Below are 17,550 nucleotides of genomic sequence, written 5' to 3' on the forward strand. Positions count from 1 at the left end.
AGAACAGAAAAAAAACACATAGGACTGGCCTGGAATGTTTAGAACTCTATCAGAGACAAACAGGCACTGGTCTATTGATAGAATATAATTTTAGAACTGCAATGGATGTATTTTGAATTGTTTTGGGTGTTTGTTTGTTTATGCATGATGACATCTGGTTCTTGTGAAGCGACTGGGACAACATGGTGAAATGAGAGCATAGAGAAAACAAGACAGTTAACAGACATGTTATTGACCTGCAGCTGTTTTGTGGCGGTTTGAAGAATGAATGTAGCCATGTTATTCAAAACTATAATCATTTTTTAACCGATTCTTTATCCATGTCTCTGAAATGACATGTTCCCTTTAAATAAGACCGTTATCACATAAGTGTTATTTCGTTGCATGGAATGAAAATAAAATTAATATAAAAATAAGATAAAAACCCACACTTTAAAACGTAACCTTCACCTGCCTTTTATATTTCACCTCTCTCACACACAGCACACGCGCGCCCGCGCGCACGCACACACACACACACACACACACACACACTACACAGAGTTTAACAAAGGCATCGTTCTTTAAAAGGAGAAACCAAACTGTTATTTCCCATATAGAGTCATCTCAGTTATGGGACTGCGAGTGTGCTTTGTGTTCATTTTAGGCTCTTGTGACAAGCGCACTTCCTGTATTTTAGTTGTCCTTGCGCACCCAGTCCCGTCGACGTAGGGTCGCCAACGCAGGGATCGGTCCGTGCTTCGGGTTATTCACATAAGGCTTGTGGGTTTTATGCTGTCATCTCGTATTTTAAAGCCCTCGACGAGAATCAGAACGTCTGTCAATTCATCTCACTCTTTCCCTACGCGGATAGACGACGAACGGCGGCTTGGGACAGGCGCACAGTCGGCTCCCTTCTAACAGGTGGTAAGCAATTTCAGGTGGAGCGCAAGGGGGTGTAGCAGGTTATTTAACCCAGCCTGGCTTGCTTCATTTGTTCAACCGACCGGTGCAGCCCAAACAAAGAGACTTTAACGACTGTATGTGCTCGCTAATGTTCAAACATAACGGGTTAATTTCATGCGAGCAAGCTATTCTATTTTAATTTCTTTTTGACGATCTATGGATATAACGTTTCACGTAGCGAAAATAATTTGCTAAGGAACCCAGGGTCGAACGCACACAGGTGGAAGAGACCCGTTTTGTAGGACAGCCCCCACTTTCAGTTCCTCAACAGTACACATGTGGGTCTGACATTTGTTTGATATCCTTTGGGACGGGAGGCGAAACGGCTCTGCAAACAGGTGTGAGGATACACAAATCCACACAGAGAAAGATTTTGGCTCATTGTTCGACGGGGAAACACCTATTTCGTGAGCTATAGCATTTTCTTAAGTGAATATCTTTCATTTAAAGCGTGAATCACAAAAGAAATAATTTATTTCGATTGAGGGAGCTTGGGGCGATTCAGGCAAAGAGCGAGAAAGCCATGGCAAGCAAAAAAACGAGCGTAGATTTAACGAAAGGCAGCCGAAGCCCCGTCGGGTCTGAAGGGGAGATGTTTGGCGAATTTCAGGACTGGTGTCTTCGCACTTACGGAGACTCGGGTAAAACAAAGACTGTCACTCGGCGTAAATATAACAAAATACTCCAGACCCTTCTGCAGAGCGACGAGTCGGACAGCAGCGTCTACATCGAAAGCAACCACATCAACGCAAAATTTAAGTTCTGGGTGAAATCCAAAGGTTTCCAAGTCGGGAATAGCGACGGGGATCACGGGAAAAACGGAGCTTCGGACAAACCGGTCCTGTACGTCCCTATTAAGGCAACGGTTAGTATAAGTGTTTCCTTGTTTCTCCTTGTTTTCTTGGTCCATGCAAGCGACCGCGTAACAGCTTTACACATTTGCCTATGCAAATAAATGTTTTGTCCTGCGCACTCACACACACACACACACACACGGTGAGCCGTTGGAAACTTCATAGGGGTGGTTTTAAAGCAGCCTTTGCTGTCTTGTGTGTAGTGCGCCTCTCCGCCCCGTCCTCACTGGCACTGACGATCTGTGCCATGCCTGCGGCTGGCATTAGCCTACCACCCCCAAAACGGCTAGATCTGCGCGCAGTTAATAACGCTAGACAGTCGCCTTGTGCCACAGGTCTGATAATACCGGAATAATCATCTCTCTCTTTCTCTCTCTCTCTCTCTCTCTCTCTCTCTCTCTCTCTCTCTGCACAGATTGTTGATCTCAATGCCATGTTGGCCATTTTTTTGTTTTAGTTTAGTTCCCTAGGAGCCTCCATCTCATAATTAGCTCGCCTCATCCCATGCGATCAAATTCCATTTAATTGCCTACGATTACAATTATAGAGCTGGATATTACTGAATAGCCGCTCATGCTGTTAATTTGACGTAAAGATAGAAGACAACACATTATGCACGCTTTTCCACTAAAGCCCACTCAACATGGTGTCCCGGGGCAACGCTTAAACCCGTCGTGGTTTTAGAGGTGGCAGTTACAAGAGGGTAGGCATAACATACCTCGTTTTAGACTTCTCTGAATGTGTCAAAGGCTGCTTTGTTGGCTCGGTTTATTTCGTATGCCTGTCCGAAAACCTGAACAAGAGAGAATTTTTTCCTTTTCTTTAAACATGAGCGAAATTTTGTTGCAATGAAAGTAAAGTAAATAAAAGGGAAATACACATATAAATAAACTAAGTCCAGAATATTATAAGAGGTGATACAAATTCTTGTTGATCAGCCTGTACGATTAATATCTGGTCGTAATTTTGGTGATTATAATATCTTGTCAATGGTTTAAATAATATAATGTTGTAGCGCTGCAGGTTGGTTTGGTGACACGCTTTTTTGTGTCCTGTTGACTGACTGTTCATGGCGAGTGGACTCCATTATAGAGAAATGAATAGAACCATTTAAAAGATCCGCTGCTAAGAGGTTCATTATTATACGGGCATGCAAACTATTGATAATGGTTGTCTTCATATCCCCGAAGAATAGGTAGTTTGGGGTTAGGAACAGAAGAGAGAGAGCACAAGAGAGCCCTACATATACATCTTATTGGAAGCTGTCATGTTTCAGATTGATTCAGCTTTGGTATTACTGATATCACTTATTCATTGATTCACTCATGTCATCTCTGTTGCCAGTTATTTAGTGCCATTTTGCTTCCTTCCAGATTCATCCAGAAAATGGTTAATTAAGTGAGAGAAAATGATACAGAGATGATGTTGAATAGAAAGATTCTCTGTCCATTACCCTCACAACTTTAAATCTTCTTCTTACCATCAGAAGACTTATGTCTGCCTCAGTGGTAGCTATAGCGACGTCTCCAATTAGAGAAGAGGTGCTCCTGCATGGTTTTATTCCTGGCTTAGTCTAATACACTCCTGACTCCACAATCCATAGCATGTCCAGGACCTTGATTAGTCAAGTCCGGTGTGTTTGAGGAGGACCGAAACTTTCCAATAGGAGTGTTGCATGCTTCTGCTCTAGTCCAGCTGAAAAATTGGGAACTTATTAAACCTGACTGTCTCTGTTATTGTTGATGAGACAATATAAGCTGTTTTTAGGCATTTTGGAAAGAATACAAAAAATGAGACGTGGACAGAGAGAATAGAAGGAAAGAGGAGTCTTTTTTTCCTGAGTGTATGATGAAGTGTGCTGAAGCCACCCAGAGACTTTTTGGCTCTCTGCTCTCCCCTTTTTGTTGCTCTTCTATTTACCTCCATCATTAGGTCCTCAGAGTTGGTTCAATGGAGACATTAGACTGAAGGACAGTTTTTCCACAGTCTGGTACACACACACACACACACACACACACACACACACACACACGTGTTCTGTGTGGTAGGCAGTAACAGTAAGATATGGCAAACCATACTTGTCCACATTCTCATTGCCATCTGGGTTGACTGAGATTGAAAAGAAACATTTTGGCCAAATGCTGAATGCGTATGTGTGTATATGTTTAGTTCTACTCTCTGAGTGTTTACAGGTCATTGTATGTGATTTGGTCTTTCCAGAATGGCACAGTGTTCACAGCTATTCCCAATCTTTTTTTTTTGTCATTCTAGTGTCATTATAGTGTACTCCACTTATACCAGTCTACAGAGCGGGGATCAGCTTTTGTGAAAAGTCCTCTTTCTTTATGGGCTCTAATCTTAATCTGGAGAGAAATCAGTGAGGATGTGTGAATTAGTAGCTAATTTGAATACAAAAAAGAGGGAAGGAGGAGTGTATGCATATATGAACCAGTGGTTTATGCATTGAGTGGTTTACAGTTGGATGCAAGTCTTGGAAATAAGTGGAAGCTCTTATCTGACTGTAACCTTTTTGAGCCTTTACTCTATAAAATAACATTGTGATGATGAGCACACAGGAGCAGATGATAATGCAAATCTGTAGTGTGTGTGTGTTTGTGTGTGTGTGTGTATGTGTACGTGTGTGAGTGACTATGTGCTGGGGGGGGGGCTGATGATGACTATGCTGTGAACAGGAGGTTCAAATGTAGTCCTGGAGTTTTGGTGTTCTGCTTTTGTTTTGTTTTGTTTTTTTAAGATCAACCTAATGCTGTGGTCTCTGATTGGCTGAAGAGTGCGCACACCTTTTTTTTACAGATGAGAGTGAGAGAACTTAAGAAGAGAAACAGCAAAGGCAGACAGGTTGGAGAGGAGTGAGAGTGAGACAAAGAGTGAGAGATACACAGACAGAAAGACAGACAGACTTTTAAAGACTTTTGATATGCCTATAGTATTAGCAAAGAGGGATTACCTCAGTAATGTTATCAGACACCACTGTACAAAGCCCGACCAAAATTTTCAGGCACACATACATAAGTAAATTTATATACATATATATATAATGCATTGCATAAAGTCCCTATGTACTATAACACATTATGACACAATGCATTCTAATAAACTACAAAACATTATGATGCAATACAGTATAATAAACTATAAAACGTTATGACAGAATACAATACATTTTTACTCACTGTGGCTTAATACTATATAAAGCAATAACTCATTATGACATAATACAGTGTAAAATACTGTAACTCATTATGATGCAATACAATATTATGCACTATAACACCTTATTATGTAATACGACACTGTACCTTACAGCATGAGTAATACATTTGCATGCATTTATGATCATGAAATCACCTTATGAACCTGTATAAGCATTGTGCGTATAGCGACAGATTACTTCTCCAATATACACACACCACACACCCCTCAAAAGCTTTATCCACTGAGCCACCAGCCTGGGTTTTCCCCTGCCTAGTAACACAAAGAGCTGTCCAAGCCTGACCAAGTACAATATTAGTCAAATAGCATTTATATCAATATGTAAGGCCAGCACCCCACCCAAACCCCGCCCCCCCACCCCCACCCCCACCCCAAAAAAACAAAACAGATCTATGAAGTGTGACCATCATATTCAGTCTCTCCGACTATTTGGTCTGTCAGTCTCAAAAAGGGAACAGAAATGGTATCTTTCACAACCTGAATTATCAAAATGCGACATGTGTCTGCTCGTTGCCTGAGTCCCACACGTTATCTGACAGACGGTTTCAGAGATTGAAAGAAAGAGAATAACTACTTTGAAAAATACAGGATGTATGACCAGAAAGAATGAAAACTTGACAGAGAGAAAGAGAGACAGAACAGCAGAGGTGGGTGGAGGGGGGGTTAAAATGGGAGAGAAAGGGAGTATGTGTGGGGGCCAGGAGGAAACGGTGGCATGGCTCAGCCATCACATGCAGTTGACACCAGCGTCTCTGCACACACTAATAATAGCCCTTAACGTTCCTCTCCTTCCCCTGCCCCCCCCCATCTCTCGCTCTCTCGCTCTCTCTCTCTCTCTCTCTCTCTCTCTTTCTTTCTCTCTCTTTCTGAAAGTTCCAGCGATCAACTCGATGCAGCGTGTTTTCTCATCTGCATTTGTGATGTCGCTCTGTGCTCACTGGCAGAGTCCCTGAGATTTTTGCCAGTTGTTGTTTTACGCAGAACTTAGAAAGGAGTAGAAAAAGGAGAAGTGAAACCAGGCGAGACAGTGGAAGAAAGGAGGGAGAATGGGGTAGAGAGAAGAGGAGTGAAGAAGAGGAGGGAAGTAGGGGAGGAGAAGGGTTGGGTGGTTGGCTGGGTGGCTGAGGGGGCGGGCGTTTGGGGGTGGGGGTTGGGGGGGGGTGGTTTGGGTGCAGGGCAGGGATTTAGAATTTTGGAAGCAGCATATACTGGCATCGGGTATCAGTTTACCAGTTAATCTTTAGACCTGGAGTGTCTGTGTGTGTGTGTGTGTGTGTGTGTGTGTGTGTGACAATTTGTGATACTCGACAATAAAAATAAGATCAAAACTCACATGACTGTGAGTGCTCTACTTGTGTTCCATGACTGAATGAAAATAAAGAGAGACAGAGGCATATTTGCCTCTTAGTTCAGTGGCCTGAGTCGGACAGAGAGAGAGAGTCAGTCACTGTTCAGTCATGATCTGATCAGCTGAATCAGGTGTGGGAGTGCTTAGCTGTGGTAGCTTAGCACATGGAGAACAGGGGTGCCTGAGGACTGGATTGAGAACAATAAGACAGAGAGAGGCAGAGAGAGTCAAAGAAAATTAGATATTTGTGAGTCTCTGTGTTATGTGTTTCATGTGTTTGTGTGTGTGCGTGTGTGATTTGTGTGTATCTGTGAATCTGTGTGTATGTGACATCTGAAATTCCTGTGAATATGTGTATGTTTTTTTTTATTTCTTTCATGAATTTATTTGGTTATTTGTGTGATATTTCATTATTGTTTAATATGTATGGTCCTAGCAGTACTACTCTGTGCCTTTCTCACACTCTCTAGCTACACATCCACACATGACAATTGACTGTGGATGTTTCTGACCGTAATTCTTTGATTTGGGTCTGGGGGGGGGGGGTTGGGTAAATGTAATTGGGACATGCACACACACACACATACGCACACACACAACCCGCTATCTGCCCTGGGATCTCTAACCTACCAGAGACCCTCAACCCACACTAATAAATAGCCTAAATTGAGTTGGATTGACAGAACCCTCTATGCCCCTTGCCCTGGGACAGGATCTGCACATCTTGGGCCTGGGGGGAAGACCTGGGTCAAGTATGTGTGTGTGTGTGTGTGTGTGTGTGTGTGTGGTGGGGGGAGGGGGGTGTTGGGGTGTGTGTGTGTGGTGGGGGGAGGGGAGGTGTTGGGGTGTGTGTGTGTGTGTGTGTGTGTGTGTGTGTGTGTGTGTGCGTGCGTGCGAATGGATATTGTGGGTGTATATGGGATATGGAGATTGGAACTTTGGAGGTATAATGGCAGGATTGATGTGAATGTGTGTGTATATGTATATGTCAAGTGTGATTTGTAGCCTACCTTTGGATATACACGTTTGTAGTGGGTGTGTGTGTGTGTGTGTGTGTGTGTGTGTATACATATGTGAGAGAGGGAATGTGTATGTGTAGGTTGCTGTTGTAAGTTGGCACCCAGACTGTGAATTTGCTGTGATTCTGAGTGTGTTTGTCTGTCTCTGCTCTTGCTCTCTCTCTCTCTGTATGAATGTATGTGTGTGTTTGTGTGTAAACCTGAAATCAGACACCATTAGTGGAAATTAATTCAGGTTATTTCTCTAAAAGGGCATCCATAGAGGCCTGATGTTTTGAGGGGTGCTGTTAAAACTCTCTTTCTCTTGGCTGCTGCTGCCCTTCCTAACACAGCATGCCAACAGGTTCTTCTCTAGCTCCTCATATTTTTATGCGCTGCTTTTGTCTCATTCAAAAACAGAGCCCAGATATGGAACCATGAGGCAAGTCCATGTTGACGAACTGACAAATTTAAACTGATAAACTGATTTGATACGTTTTTCTCCAGTTTACCATTACCACAGTCACCCTATTTGTTCCTCATGCTTACTCCCCTCGAGCAGGAGAATGAATGGTAGGTTAAAGCAAGTTTTTTTTGTGTGTCTGTGTGTTTTTTTCTCTTATGTTGGGCCTCCATTTTTTTAATCAGTAAATGGTATTGTATGATGGCTTAGGTGTGGTCAAACTGCAACTGAACAAATTGATTTTAGGACAGGAGAGGAGAGAGTGAATTGGGAAAATGCTGGTATATGTAAGAAGGACAAGAAAAGACAAAGGAAGAGTTATTACAGAGACAACTCAAGTTATTACAATATACATCATGATCTGTTCCAATCTTGAATGATCTAGAATATTCTAGGGGAGGGGTAAGAGAGGCTCTGGATTGGACCACCTTCTCGAATTCTCTCTCTCTCTCTGCGTGTCTCTTTCTGTCTCTGTCTCTGGATGGTGCAATGTCATGGATACCAACTCCACACAGGTTTCACAGTGTTAATCAGTATCAAATAACACAGGGCAGAATTCAGTCAGAGCTCCCACCTGCCCTTTTACAAACACACACACACACACACACACACACACACACACACACACACACTCTGTCTCTCTCTCTCTCTTTCCATTCAGTTCAGTGATTATTTTTTGGCATGACCTAATGTTTAGTAAGACAATACAAGTAATTGTAATTTACTCTTAAGATAGTTCTCTCTCATTTTTACTTTCTCACAAACGCACTCACACACACACACTCACAGATATTTACACACACACACATTTGGGTAGTACAATGAATAGGCATTGATTGGTATTGTCGGAGAGCAGGTGGACAGGTTTGGACTTGAGATTGGTTTAAGGCTTTAGGTACAGATGGACACTAACTCAAGGGGTATAAATATATCCACCAGTGTACAACTGAACATGTCAGGTAAAACTGTTGTCTCAGTTTTGTGCCTTACTGAGGAAAAACTAAAAGAGACGTTTTACAGTAACAAGACATGCTTCACTAACCAATCCTTGGACCCTTTTCTTTGTTTCTTCTCTGTCTCTCTGTCTCTGTCTCTCTCTCTCATGAACACACACACACACACACACACACACACACACAGAAAATCCCTTTAAACCCCTCACAGAGTGTTCAGACAGCTCTCTGCAGGCTGGACTGCTGTAAATTGTGGTCTGGCAGTAATTTTGTACTCATTGTTCTGGTATACGGGGGAAAGAGACAGAGGGAGAAAGAAACAAAGTGAAAGAGAGAGAACTTATCCATTTCGTGGAACTTGTGTTTGTTGCTGAGGCCTTTTAGAGGAGGGATATGCTTTACATCCTCCATCTACCCTGTCCCTTTACATACAAGTGCCCATACACACAGACATGAGCACAGTTGTCTACACACACACAACCTCCTGATGCTCTTCTGTGTGACTAAATCTACTTCCCTTAGATTTGACTTGAATGAGAAAGATTCTGAGCAGCCTGAGGTCACAGCACTATTACAGAGCCCAGTGGCTATCACAAGGGTTCTCTCTCTCTCTCTCTCTGTCTCTCTCTCTCTCTCTCTCTCTCTCTCTCTCTCTCTCTCTCTCTCTCTCTCTGTCTGTCTGTCTCTCTCTCTCTCTCTCTCTCTCTCTCTCTCTCTCTCTCTCTCTCTCTCTCTCTCTGTCTCTCTGTCTTTGTGTCTGTCTGGGTGTGTGTCGTTCTAAGTTAGTGCTGCACAGTTTTTCATGTTTAAGTACTTAGTGGCTGATAAGCATGAATTGATTATTTGGTTTGTGTGCTGAAAAGAACAAAAGACCTAATGAATCACGTCATAATAGATCCTAAAGTATTCTACTCGTCATGTGCTGGATTATTTTATTTCTGATAAGTAGATTTAAAGAGAAATTTTGAAAGATCTATTCCTATTTTTTTCCAATTTTGAAAGACCATGAACTCTAGTAATTCCAAGTAATTAATATTCACTGTCATATATACTGTGGGTGTAGAAAGTATTCAACCCTCCCTCCCCCAGACTGCTACCACAGTTAGCTGTGTTACTGCCTCTAATTACAGCACATCTAAATTGGATATTTTTTTGCATGGTTAACAAAACATACTTAGCATTTTAATGAGCCATAATCATTTTTATTTTTAAAGAAAGAAAAACAACAACCAAAACTTAATAATGTAGCTTTGGATAGTAGTCTCCTTTAGTTCTCAGGCATTTAATATTTGGTAGCTGCAACAATGCCTTCAGCCTTATTAGAATTCAAACAGCACATCGGTGGGACTCTACTCACCTGTCTATGTAAGGTTAAATACACCTTTCTGTGCAAGATTAGTGAGAGATCTTGATGTATGAGATCTCTTTATTTATTGGATTTCCAGCCCTAGATTATAAACTTCTGGTCATGGACACAACTCTCACTGACTCATAAGTTTCTAAGATAGCATTTACTGGGGGCCAGGCAGCGAAGCTCCCATTGTGTTTCTACCCTTTCTCCATCATCTTTTTCTTCTTCTGGCTATGGTGTCTATGGCAGCCCCTAAAACTGTATGGTAAAAAATTGTGAAATTTGGCACGCTGATTGGGGATAGTCCCCTGATTCTTCTCACCAAGTTTCATGTCTTCACATTGAGCGCTCTAGCGCCACCAACGGGTCAAAGTTGAAGCATATTTATGCACATAACTTTTGAACCATATATATGATTTTTAAAATTGAGGTTCCGTTGGATTCCTTGGGTCAAGGTGAATTCAACGCACTTATGAGGTCATCATCCGCCATATTGGATTTTATCAAAAAGTGGTTTTTCGCTACTCCTTGGACAAACTTTGTCCAATCTTCACCAAATTTGGCACAGATGATGTTCAGACCAAGCCTCATGAAACTTATCAGATGGATTTTTGATTTTCGAAAGTGTTCGTCTGTTACTGCCAATCGAAATCGGTGGCAAAGTCACCAAACAGGAAGTGCGCTCATATTTCATCAATGCTTTGACCTATTGACACCAAACTTGGGGCACTGACTCAAGACTCTGTCCAAAGGGAGTGCAGGAAAAATTGCCCTATTTTACCATTCGAGGGGCGCTATACTAAAAAAAAAAGAAACATGTTTTTGCTCATTATTCTTCCTATCCTCGGTCAGCAATCATGGTTGTCATTTGAAGTCATGCCTTTTCTGATGCTTAGGTCTAGACATGTTGCTGTTTCCTGTTCTGCAATCGTATTCAACGGTAAAGCTGCCAAACAGGAAGTGAGATCACCCTAACCCTAACCCTAACCCTAACTCAGCCACGGTTTGATGTATCAAAAGCAGACTTGAGATATGGACTCGGGACCCCATTCTGCTCTCAGTCGTTTGACCACTGGGGGGTGTTATAATAAGCAAAGTTTTGGCTAATAACTGTTGATTTGTTCACCTTAAATAACTGATTCAAATAAATAACTGGTGGTACCGTTGGAGGTCTCAAGGCCAAGACATGGCAACTTGTCATGTCAATCTAATAATTATGGCCGCCATACTGGATTTTATCGAAAAGTTAAAATATTTTTCACAGGCCACAAAATTCACCCAATCAACATCAAACTTGGCACAGATGATCTTCAGACCTAACCGCACAAAAGTTATCAGATGGATTTTTTATTCTCAAAACCATTTGTCTGTCATCACCAAACAAATTCTGCAGTGAAGCTGCAAAACAGGAACTGAGGGCATATCTCAGCAAGGCTATGATGTGTTGATACCAGACTTGGTATATCAATGCAGGATACCTTCCTGAGATTGTGCAAAAAACTATGGTGTCATTTGACAATTGGGGGACATTGCAATAAGCAAAAACAACTTTTTACCTCCTAAGAGTTTATGTGTTTCTCTTAACAAATGTGCTTCTTGTGTCAGTTTACATAAATCTTGCTATCGGTGCTGACTGCAATGTTTTTAATAAGATCAGATCAAGTTGCCATGGCGACTCTGTGCTGCTGGGCTGCTTGGCCCCCTCATTGCTGCTTGCAGCTATATTTGGTGTATTTTCTTCTCCATGAGTTGTAAGTTTAAATTAAGAGCTTTTTTGTTGTTTTTCTTCTGATGAGATGTTAAAATCTTGTGTTCAAATTCAGAAAATTCTCTCTCTCTCTCTCTCTCTCTCTCTCTCTCTCTCTATCCCTCACTGACTCTCTTTCTCTCTCACACATACTTTCTCAGTTTCTGCCTCCTTTCTTTTTGTGATGTAATGTGTTATGTAGACTTGTAGAATTTAGGGGAAATGGAATTTACCACAGTACTTCCCTGGGGAATTTCCTAATTTGTGAAAACTTTGAGGAACTGTTTTACATGACAAAGATCTCCCTTGATCTCCATCCAACTATAGCACAAAGTTCAAACCTCTCCACGTTCATTACCTCACTGAAAGGTTCATTTTGAAGAGAATGATGGTTTGTCAAAAGAACTGAAAAATCTCAAAAATGTAACAAAAATGTAAAACTATTACTTGAAATGCTCCAAATATTTTCCCACAGGGATTTTTTAAAGTCTTGCATATGAGACAGTGGATATTATATATTCAGGGTTTGACTAAATTACAGAGTAATGCAGTCCCACACGCTCTCGGCACTGAAGTCTAACTGCATGTTATACCAGTACACAGTCACACACAGGTGACCTAATAGTAGGCCAAAATAGATCAGTCACACTGGTTCTTGCTGAACAGAGAAAGTAAATTAGTTTTCTTTTTTGCTTAGCAAGAGATTAAGAGTATTTTAGCTCAACTTACGATTAATTCCACATGTTTCTGTAGGGTAAATTGTCTAGGGCTCACTCACGGTTCATGTAGTGGGTGGCTGAATGTAGAGTAAATATACAGTGAAGCACATGGTTGGTTCTTGGTTAGTTCCTTCTTAGCTGGTTCAGTGGAACTGTATTAGAATGTGTGAGCACATGTGTTTGTCTTTGTGTGTTTGTGTGTTCAAACCATACATGTTTGTGTCTTTTTTTGGTGTCCCTGTGTGTTGGTGTGTGTTTTACTAACATGTATGTGTGTGCGTGCGTGTGTGTGTGTGTGTGTTGCCTAAGGAGTGCTGTGTAAAATAAAAACTCCCTGCATTGATCTTGGTGAATTTAGAATAATAAACTATGCATATTTGGGCGACATGACAAAAATATATGGATGTGTCACACAAAACCTACACACTTACCCTGATGTCCCAGAGCAGGCAGCAGAGACCATGGGAGACAACAGAATGTTCAGCTTCATTAGAATCACTGAAAGCTCAGACTCCAGTAGCAGTGAGTTACCACACAGTGAGTTACCACACTGGGTAATTAAACTAGTGGTATTTGACATGTTTCCTGCCGCAGAGAGCATGATAATAATAATAATAATAATAATAATAATAATAATAATAATAATAATAATAATAATAATCATCGTTGTTCGAGAAGTAGTAGAGGTTGTTTACAGCAAATGTGGTCTATGTGATGACAGTAGGATGTTTTTACCACCTCCACTTCACTGTACATACCAGTTACAGCTGTTAATCTGGCCATTGGTCTATATTGGTAGAAAAGCTCTATCTTTACATTGTGCTGCACTGTGAGACAGTGTAAGGATTGGGGGAAGAGAATTAGGCCGAATGTTTAACTGTGAATGTTTGGACTGCAGTGTGAACATGTGAAATAGAGTGAAAGATTTTTTGTCTTTGTAACGGGATCTTTATTGTGACAAAGATTTACACTGAATAAACTGGTCACCAATTAACTTTCTATATATCATCACATCTCATGACAAAAAAAAATAAGATTAAACAAAAGGAGAAGGAGAGAAAAAAAGGAAGTTGAAATAACAGCTTGTATGTATACATACAGAGAGAGAGAGAGTGAAAGAGTGAGTGTGAGAACAGAGCAGACCGATCATTGAGTCATCAGTTTGTTTATTGATGTTGTTATTGGTGTAGACTGGCCCATAAACTGTGTCCTGGTGCAACACTTACATTTAACTCAACTGAAGCTGCCCCATGTTAGACACACACTAATACATGCTGTCCTCCTCCATACCTGTCAATCTTTATCTCTTTCTCCTGCTCAGCCCCCCATTCTCTCTCTCTCTCTCTCTCTCTCTCTCTAGGTTTTTTTGTATGTTTATCCTTTTTGGTGGTCTGTTGTACTGTCTTGGGTTGTTATTATTTTGGCTCTGTTCACACTGGCTGGGCATTTTGAACGGGATATTCTACATTCTTAATATATTCTTGTTTTTCAGAGAGAGAGAGAGAGAGAAAGAGAGAGAGAGAAAGAGGGAGAAAGTAAGAGAAAGTGTGTGTGTGTGTGAGAGAGAGAAAGAGAGTGTGTAATGTGTAAATGCAGTTAGAGTCTCTGCCTTACAGTGTGGCACACATGTCTGAGAGGCCTTTCCTCCTCCCCTCTGCACTTCATCCCTCCATTCCTTCATTCCTCCATCCCTCCATCCTGAGTGTTGGACTGCTCTGAGGGGTGGGGGTGGGCCAGCAACCATCTCCAACATCGACCCTCAGCGTCTCCTAGCAACAGCGCTGTTTGGAACGGGACGGGGGAGACTGAGAGAGAGGGAGAGATGGGGAGAGAGAGAGAGAGAGAGGAAAAAAGGAGGCTATAATTATGTTGCTGGATAGAGAGCCAAAGCCTAGAGACTGGGGGCAAAGATGGAAAGAGTGAGTGGCAGAGGGTTGGAGAGAGGGAAAAGTGTGTGTGAATGAGAAAAGGTGCTGGGTCTTTGGTTGAAGACCAAATATGCCAAATAGACCAAAAGGATATGCTTCCTATTTTCTAGAAGCTTTTGATTGTTTTAATTTATTTGCATATCTGTGTGTGTGTGTGTGTGTGTGTGTGTGTGTGTGCGCGTGCCTTTGCCTCCGTCATCCAGCCTAATCATCTGGAACACCATCAGGCGCACACACACACACACACACACACGCACACACTACATACATACATATTTATAAACATATATTTACTTATATCTCTCCAGTGTGTAAGTAGTAGTGATACAAGACCATGTTTGTGTGGAATAGCGTAAATGTACACACACAATTTTGTGTGTGTATGTTTGTGTGTATATATGAGTATGTGTACGTGTATATGGGTGTGTGTGTCTGTATGTTTGAGTGTCTATGAATATGTATATATGTGTGTGTGTGTGTGTCTGTGTGTGTGTGTGTGTGGGGCAGGGAAGGCTGACTGTACCCTCTCTGGCTGATATGACTTTGACCTCTGTGCCTTGGCAGTAGGGAGGAGGGGGCTGTGAGTGGACGGGGGGTTAAAGTCATCCTCTGTCCTGTCTGCTCTGCCTTGAGGTGAATCCCTACCCCCTTCCTGTGCCCTGTGCAAATGTGCATGTGTGTGTGGATGTGTGTGACTGCACCGAGGCTGCTGCTGCTGCTGTCACGCCCACTATCGTCCTGGGCCAGTGATGTGCCCTGTAACCGTGGGGGGATGGGGAGAGACATCGTGCCATGGCATCATGAGTCTTTGTCTCACACACACACACACACACACACACACACACACACACACACACACACAAACATATACGCACATACACACAGGCTATGGGGTGATCACACATGCTTTAAGGTAAAACAGTGAAGTCTAATTCTGGGGTGAATTTTTGTGTGCTTGTAGGCAAGAATTTGTTTTGTGTGTTCACTGAAAATTTTGATTCTTTCTCTCATTTGTGTGTCATCATTTACGTAAGGATTACACCCTGGTTTTCCTCCATAGTTATCATCTCAAATCTTAAACCTTGGTCTCAATCAACTCCTACAATCATCATCATCATTGTTGCTGTCATGCTTACAATGACTTTAGCCCACGTGTAAGAAAGGAATGTAGTGAGATTAAATCCAGTCATTCTCCAAGCTGGTGTAGGCTGTCTTAGTAAGCCCCATTACCTGACATCAGAGAGGGAAGGAGCAGAGGCAGAAAATGAGCATGACTGGATGGATGGATGGATGGATGGATGGTTGGATGGATGGATGGATGGATGGATGGATGGGTGGATGAATGGATGAATGGATGAATGGATAAATGGATGGTTAGATGGATGGGTGGATGAATAGATGGATGATGGATGGATGAATGGATGAATGGATGGTTGGATGGGTGGGTGGATGAATGGATGGATGGATGAATGGATAAATGGATGGTTGGATAGGTGGGTGGATGGATGGGTGGAAGTATCAGTAGTTAGATGATAAGGGGAGAATAGTAAACAGAGAATAAGTGGACGGTTAAAAGTGAGAGGCAGGGAGAAGTGACAGAATGAGGTTGTAAAAATGATTGCCAAAATGATTTTCAACAATAGGGAAGTAAACAAAGATATTAGCCATCTTCCCTGTCTATGTGGCAAAGTTTACAAAGTTTCTACCTGTTTATCTTTTTCATTTTTATATTAGTTTGTAATTTATTTCCAAAGTATGCCCATGTCATTTAAGTGCAACAGATTTTACCCTTTTGTCTGTAGAATCTGTTCTCTGTCCAGAGCTGTGCTGAACATGCCTACCGTGTCAGCTCTGTCACCAACGAATGAGTTAAGGATGCTAACGGATGATTAAACAACGATTCAAATCGAATTAGTAAAGGAACAGGCTCTCTCTCAACTTTTTACTTTTAAAATTACATGAAAAAAGTGAGTTGACAAGGGTGTGTGTGTGTTTGTGTGTATGTAGAATCAGGTAGTCTTCTCTCATACACACACACACACACACACGCGCGCGCGCGCACACACATACACACTCACACATACACACACACTTCAGATTTGACTGTGTCAACCCGCTGCCCTGCACACCTGCCCGAGAGTTCTGTGGTGGTTTCCACGGTAACAAGGTTCACCTTATGGTGTGCTTCGGGAGGTGGTACGAGTGAATGTGGTGGTGGTGTGTGTGTGTGTGTGTATGTGTATATATATATATATATATATATATATATATATATATATATATATATATATATATATATATATATATATAGATCTGTATTTTAACTATTTCCATACACACGCATATATATACAATCTCCAGAGGCATACTATATTTCAGGGACACAGTGATCTTTCTGAGCTGATGGAGCTTTTTTCTATTTATATCACAAATTCATATGAATTCAATGAAAGTCGATTTTTGGTCTGTAGGTAACAGTTTTTCATTAGTAACTGCAGTAATTGTGTTGATGTTGTGGACTGGGGTAAATTAGCAGAGCAGGATGTCTATTGTGTCTCTGCTTTGAAATGAAAATGAATGCGTTGTGCATGGCATTTAGGGAAACTGGGATCATTCAGCACTTAGTGAATGTAACTACACAACAAAACAAACATGCAAAAACACAAGAAGATATCAGCTGTGTGGATGACACCCCTTTTGAAATGCTTTTAAAGAGTATTTTGAGTACCACCTGGTGTTTACAGCTACAACTCTCTCTTCTTTCTCTTTTTCTTTCTCAGGTGAAAACCCCCACCTCCTCTCTCTTTCTCTCTCTCTTTCACAATCACACACACACACAGTATATCCTCCCCCACGTCTCCTGTCAGAAAACTCTCAGCTTTCCTATGGCCATTTGGGAAAACTGGGAATCCTCAAAGATTTCCACATTTCCCAACACAAATGCTCTCTCTCTCTCTCTCTCTTCGCTCTCTCTCGTCTCTCTCCCCTCTGGGATTCATAAGACCTTGTT

At 41.7% G+C, this 17,550-nt stretch overlaps 1 protein-coding gene across 1 annotated transcript in view; it reads left to right on the plus strand.

Moving 5' to 3' along the window:
- Window positions 1-1,468: 1,468 nt before the first annotated feature.
- Window positions 1,469-17,550, plus strand: part of nol4lb (nucleolar protein 4-like b) — a 73,687-nt gene continuing 57,605 nt past the window's right edge. Inside the window, exon 1 of the mRNA XM_030769456.1 lies at window positions 1,469-1,810. Within this exon, the coding sequence (XP_030625316.1) occupies window positions 1,469-1,810 (342 nt within the window). The remainder of the gene's footprint in view (window positions 1,811-17,550) is intronic.

The sequence above is a fragment of the Chanos chanos genome, chromosome 3 (assembly GCF_902362185.1).
Source record: "Chanos chanos chromosome 3, fChaCha1.1, whole genome shotgun sequence".
Lineage (NCBI taxonomy): Eukaryota > Metazoa > Chordata > Actinopteri > Gonorynchiformes > Chanidae > Chanos > Chanos chanos.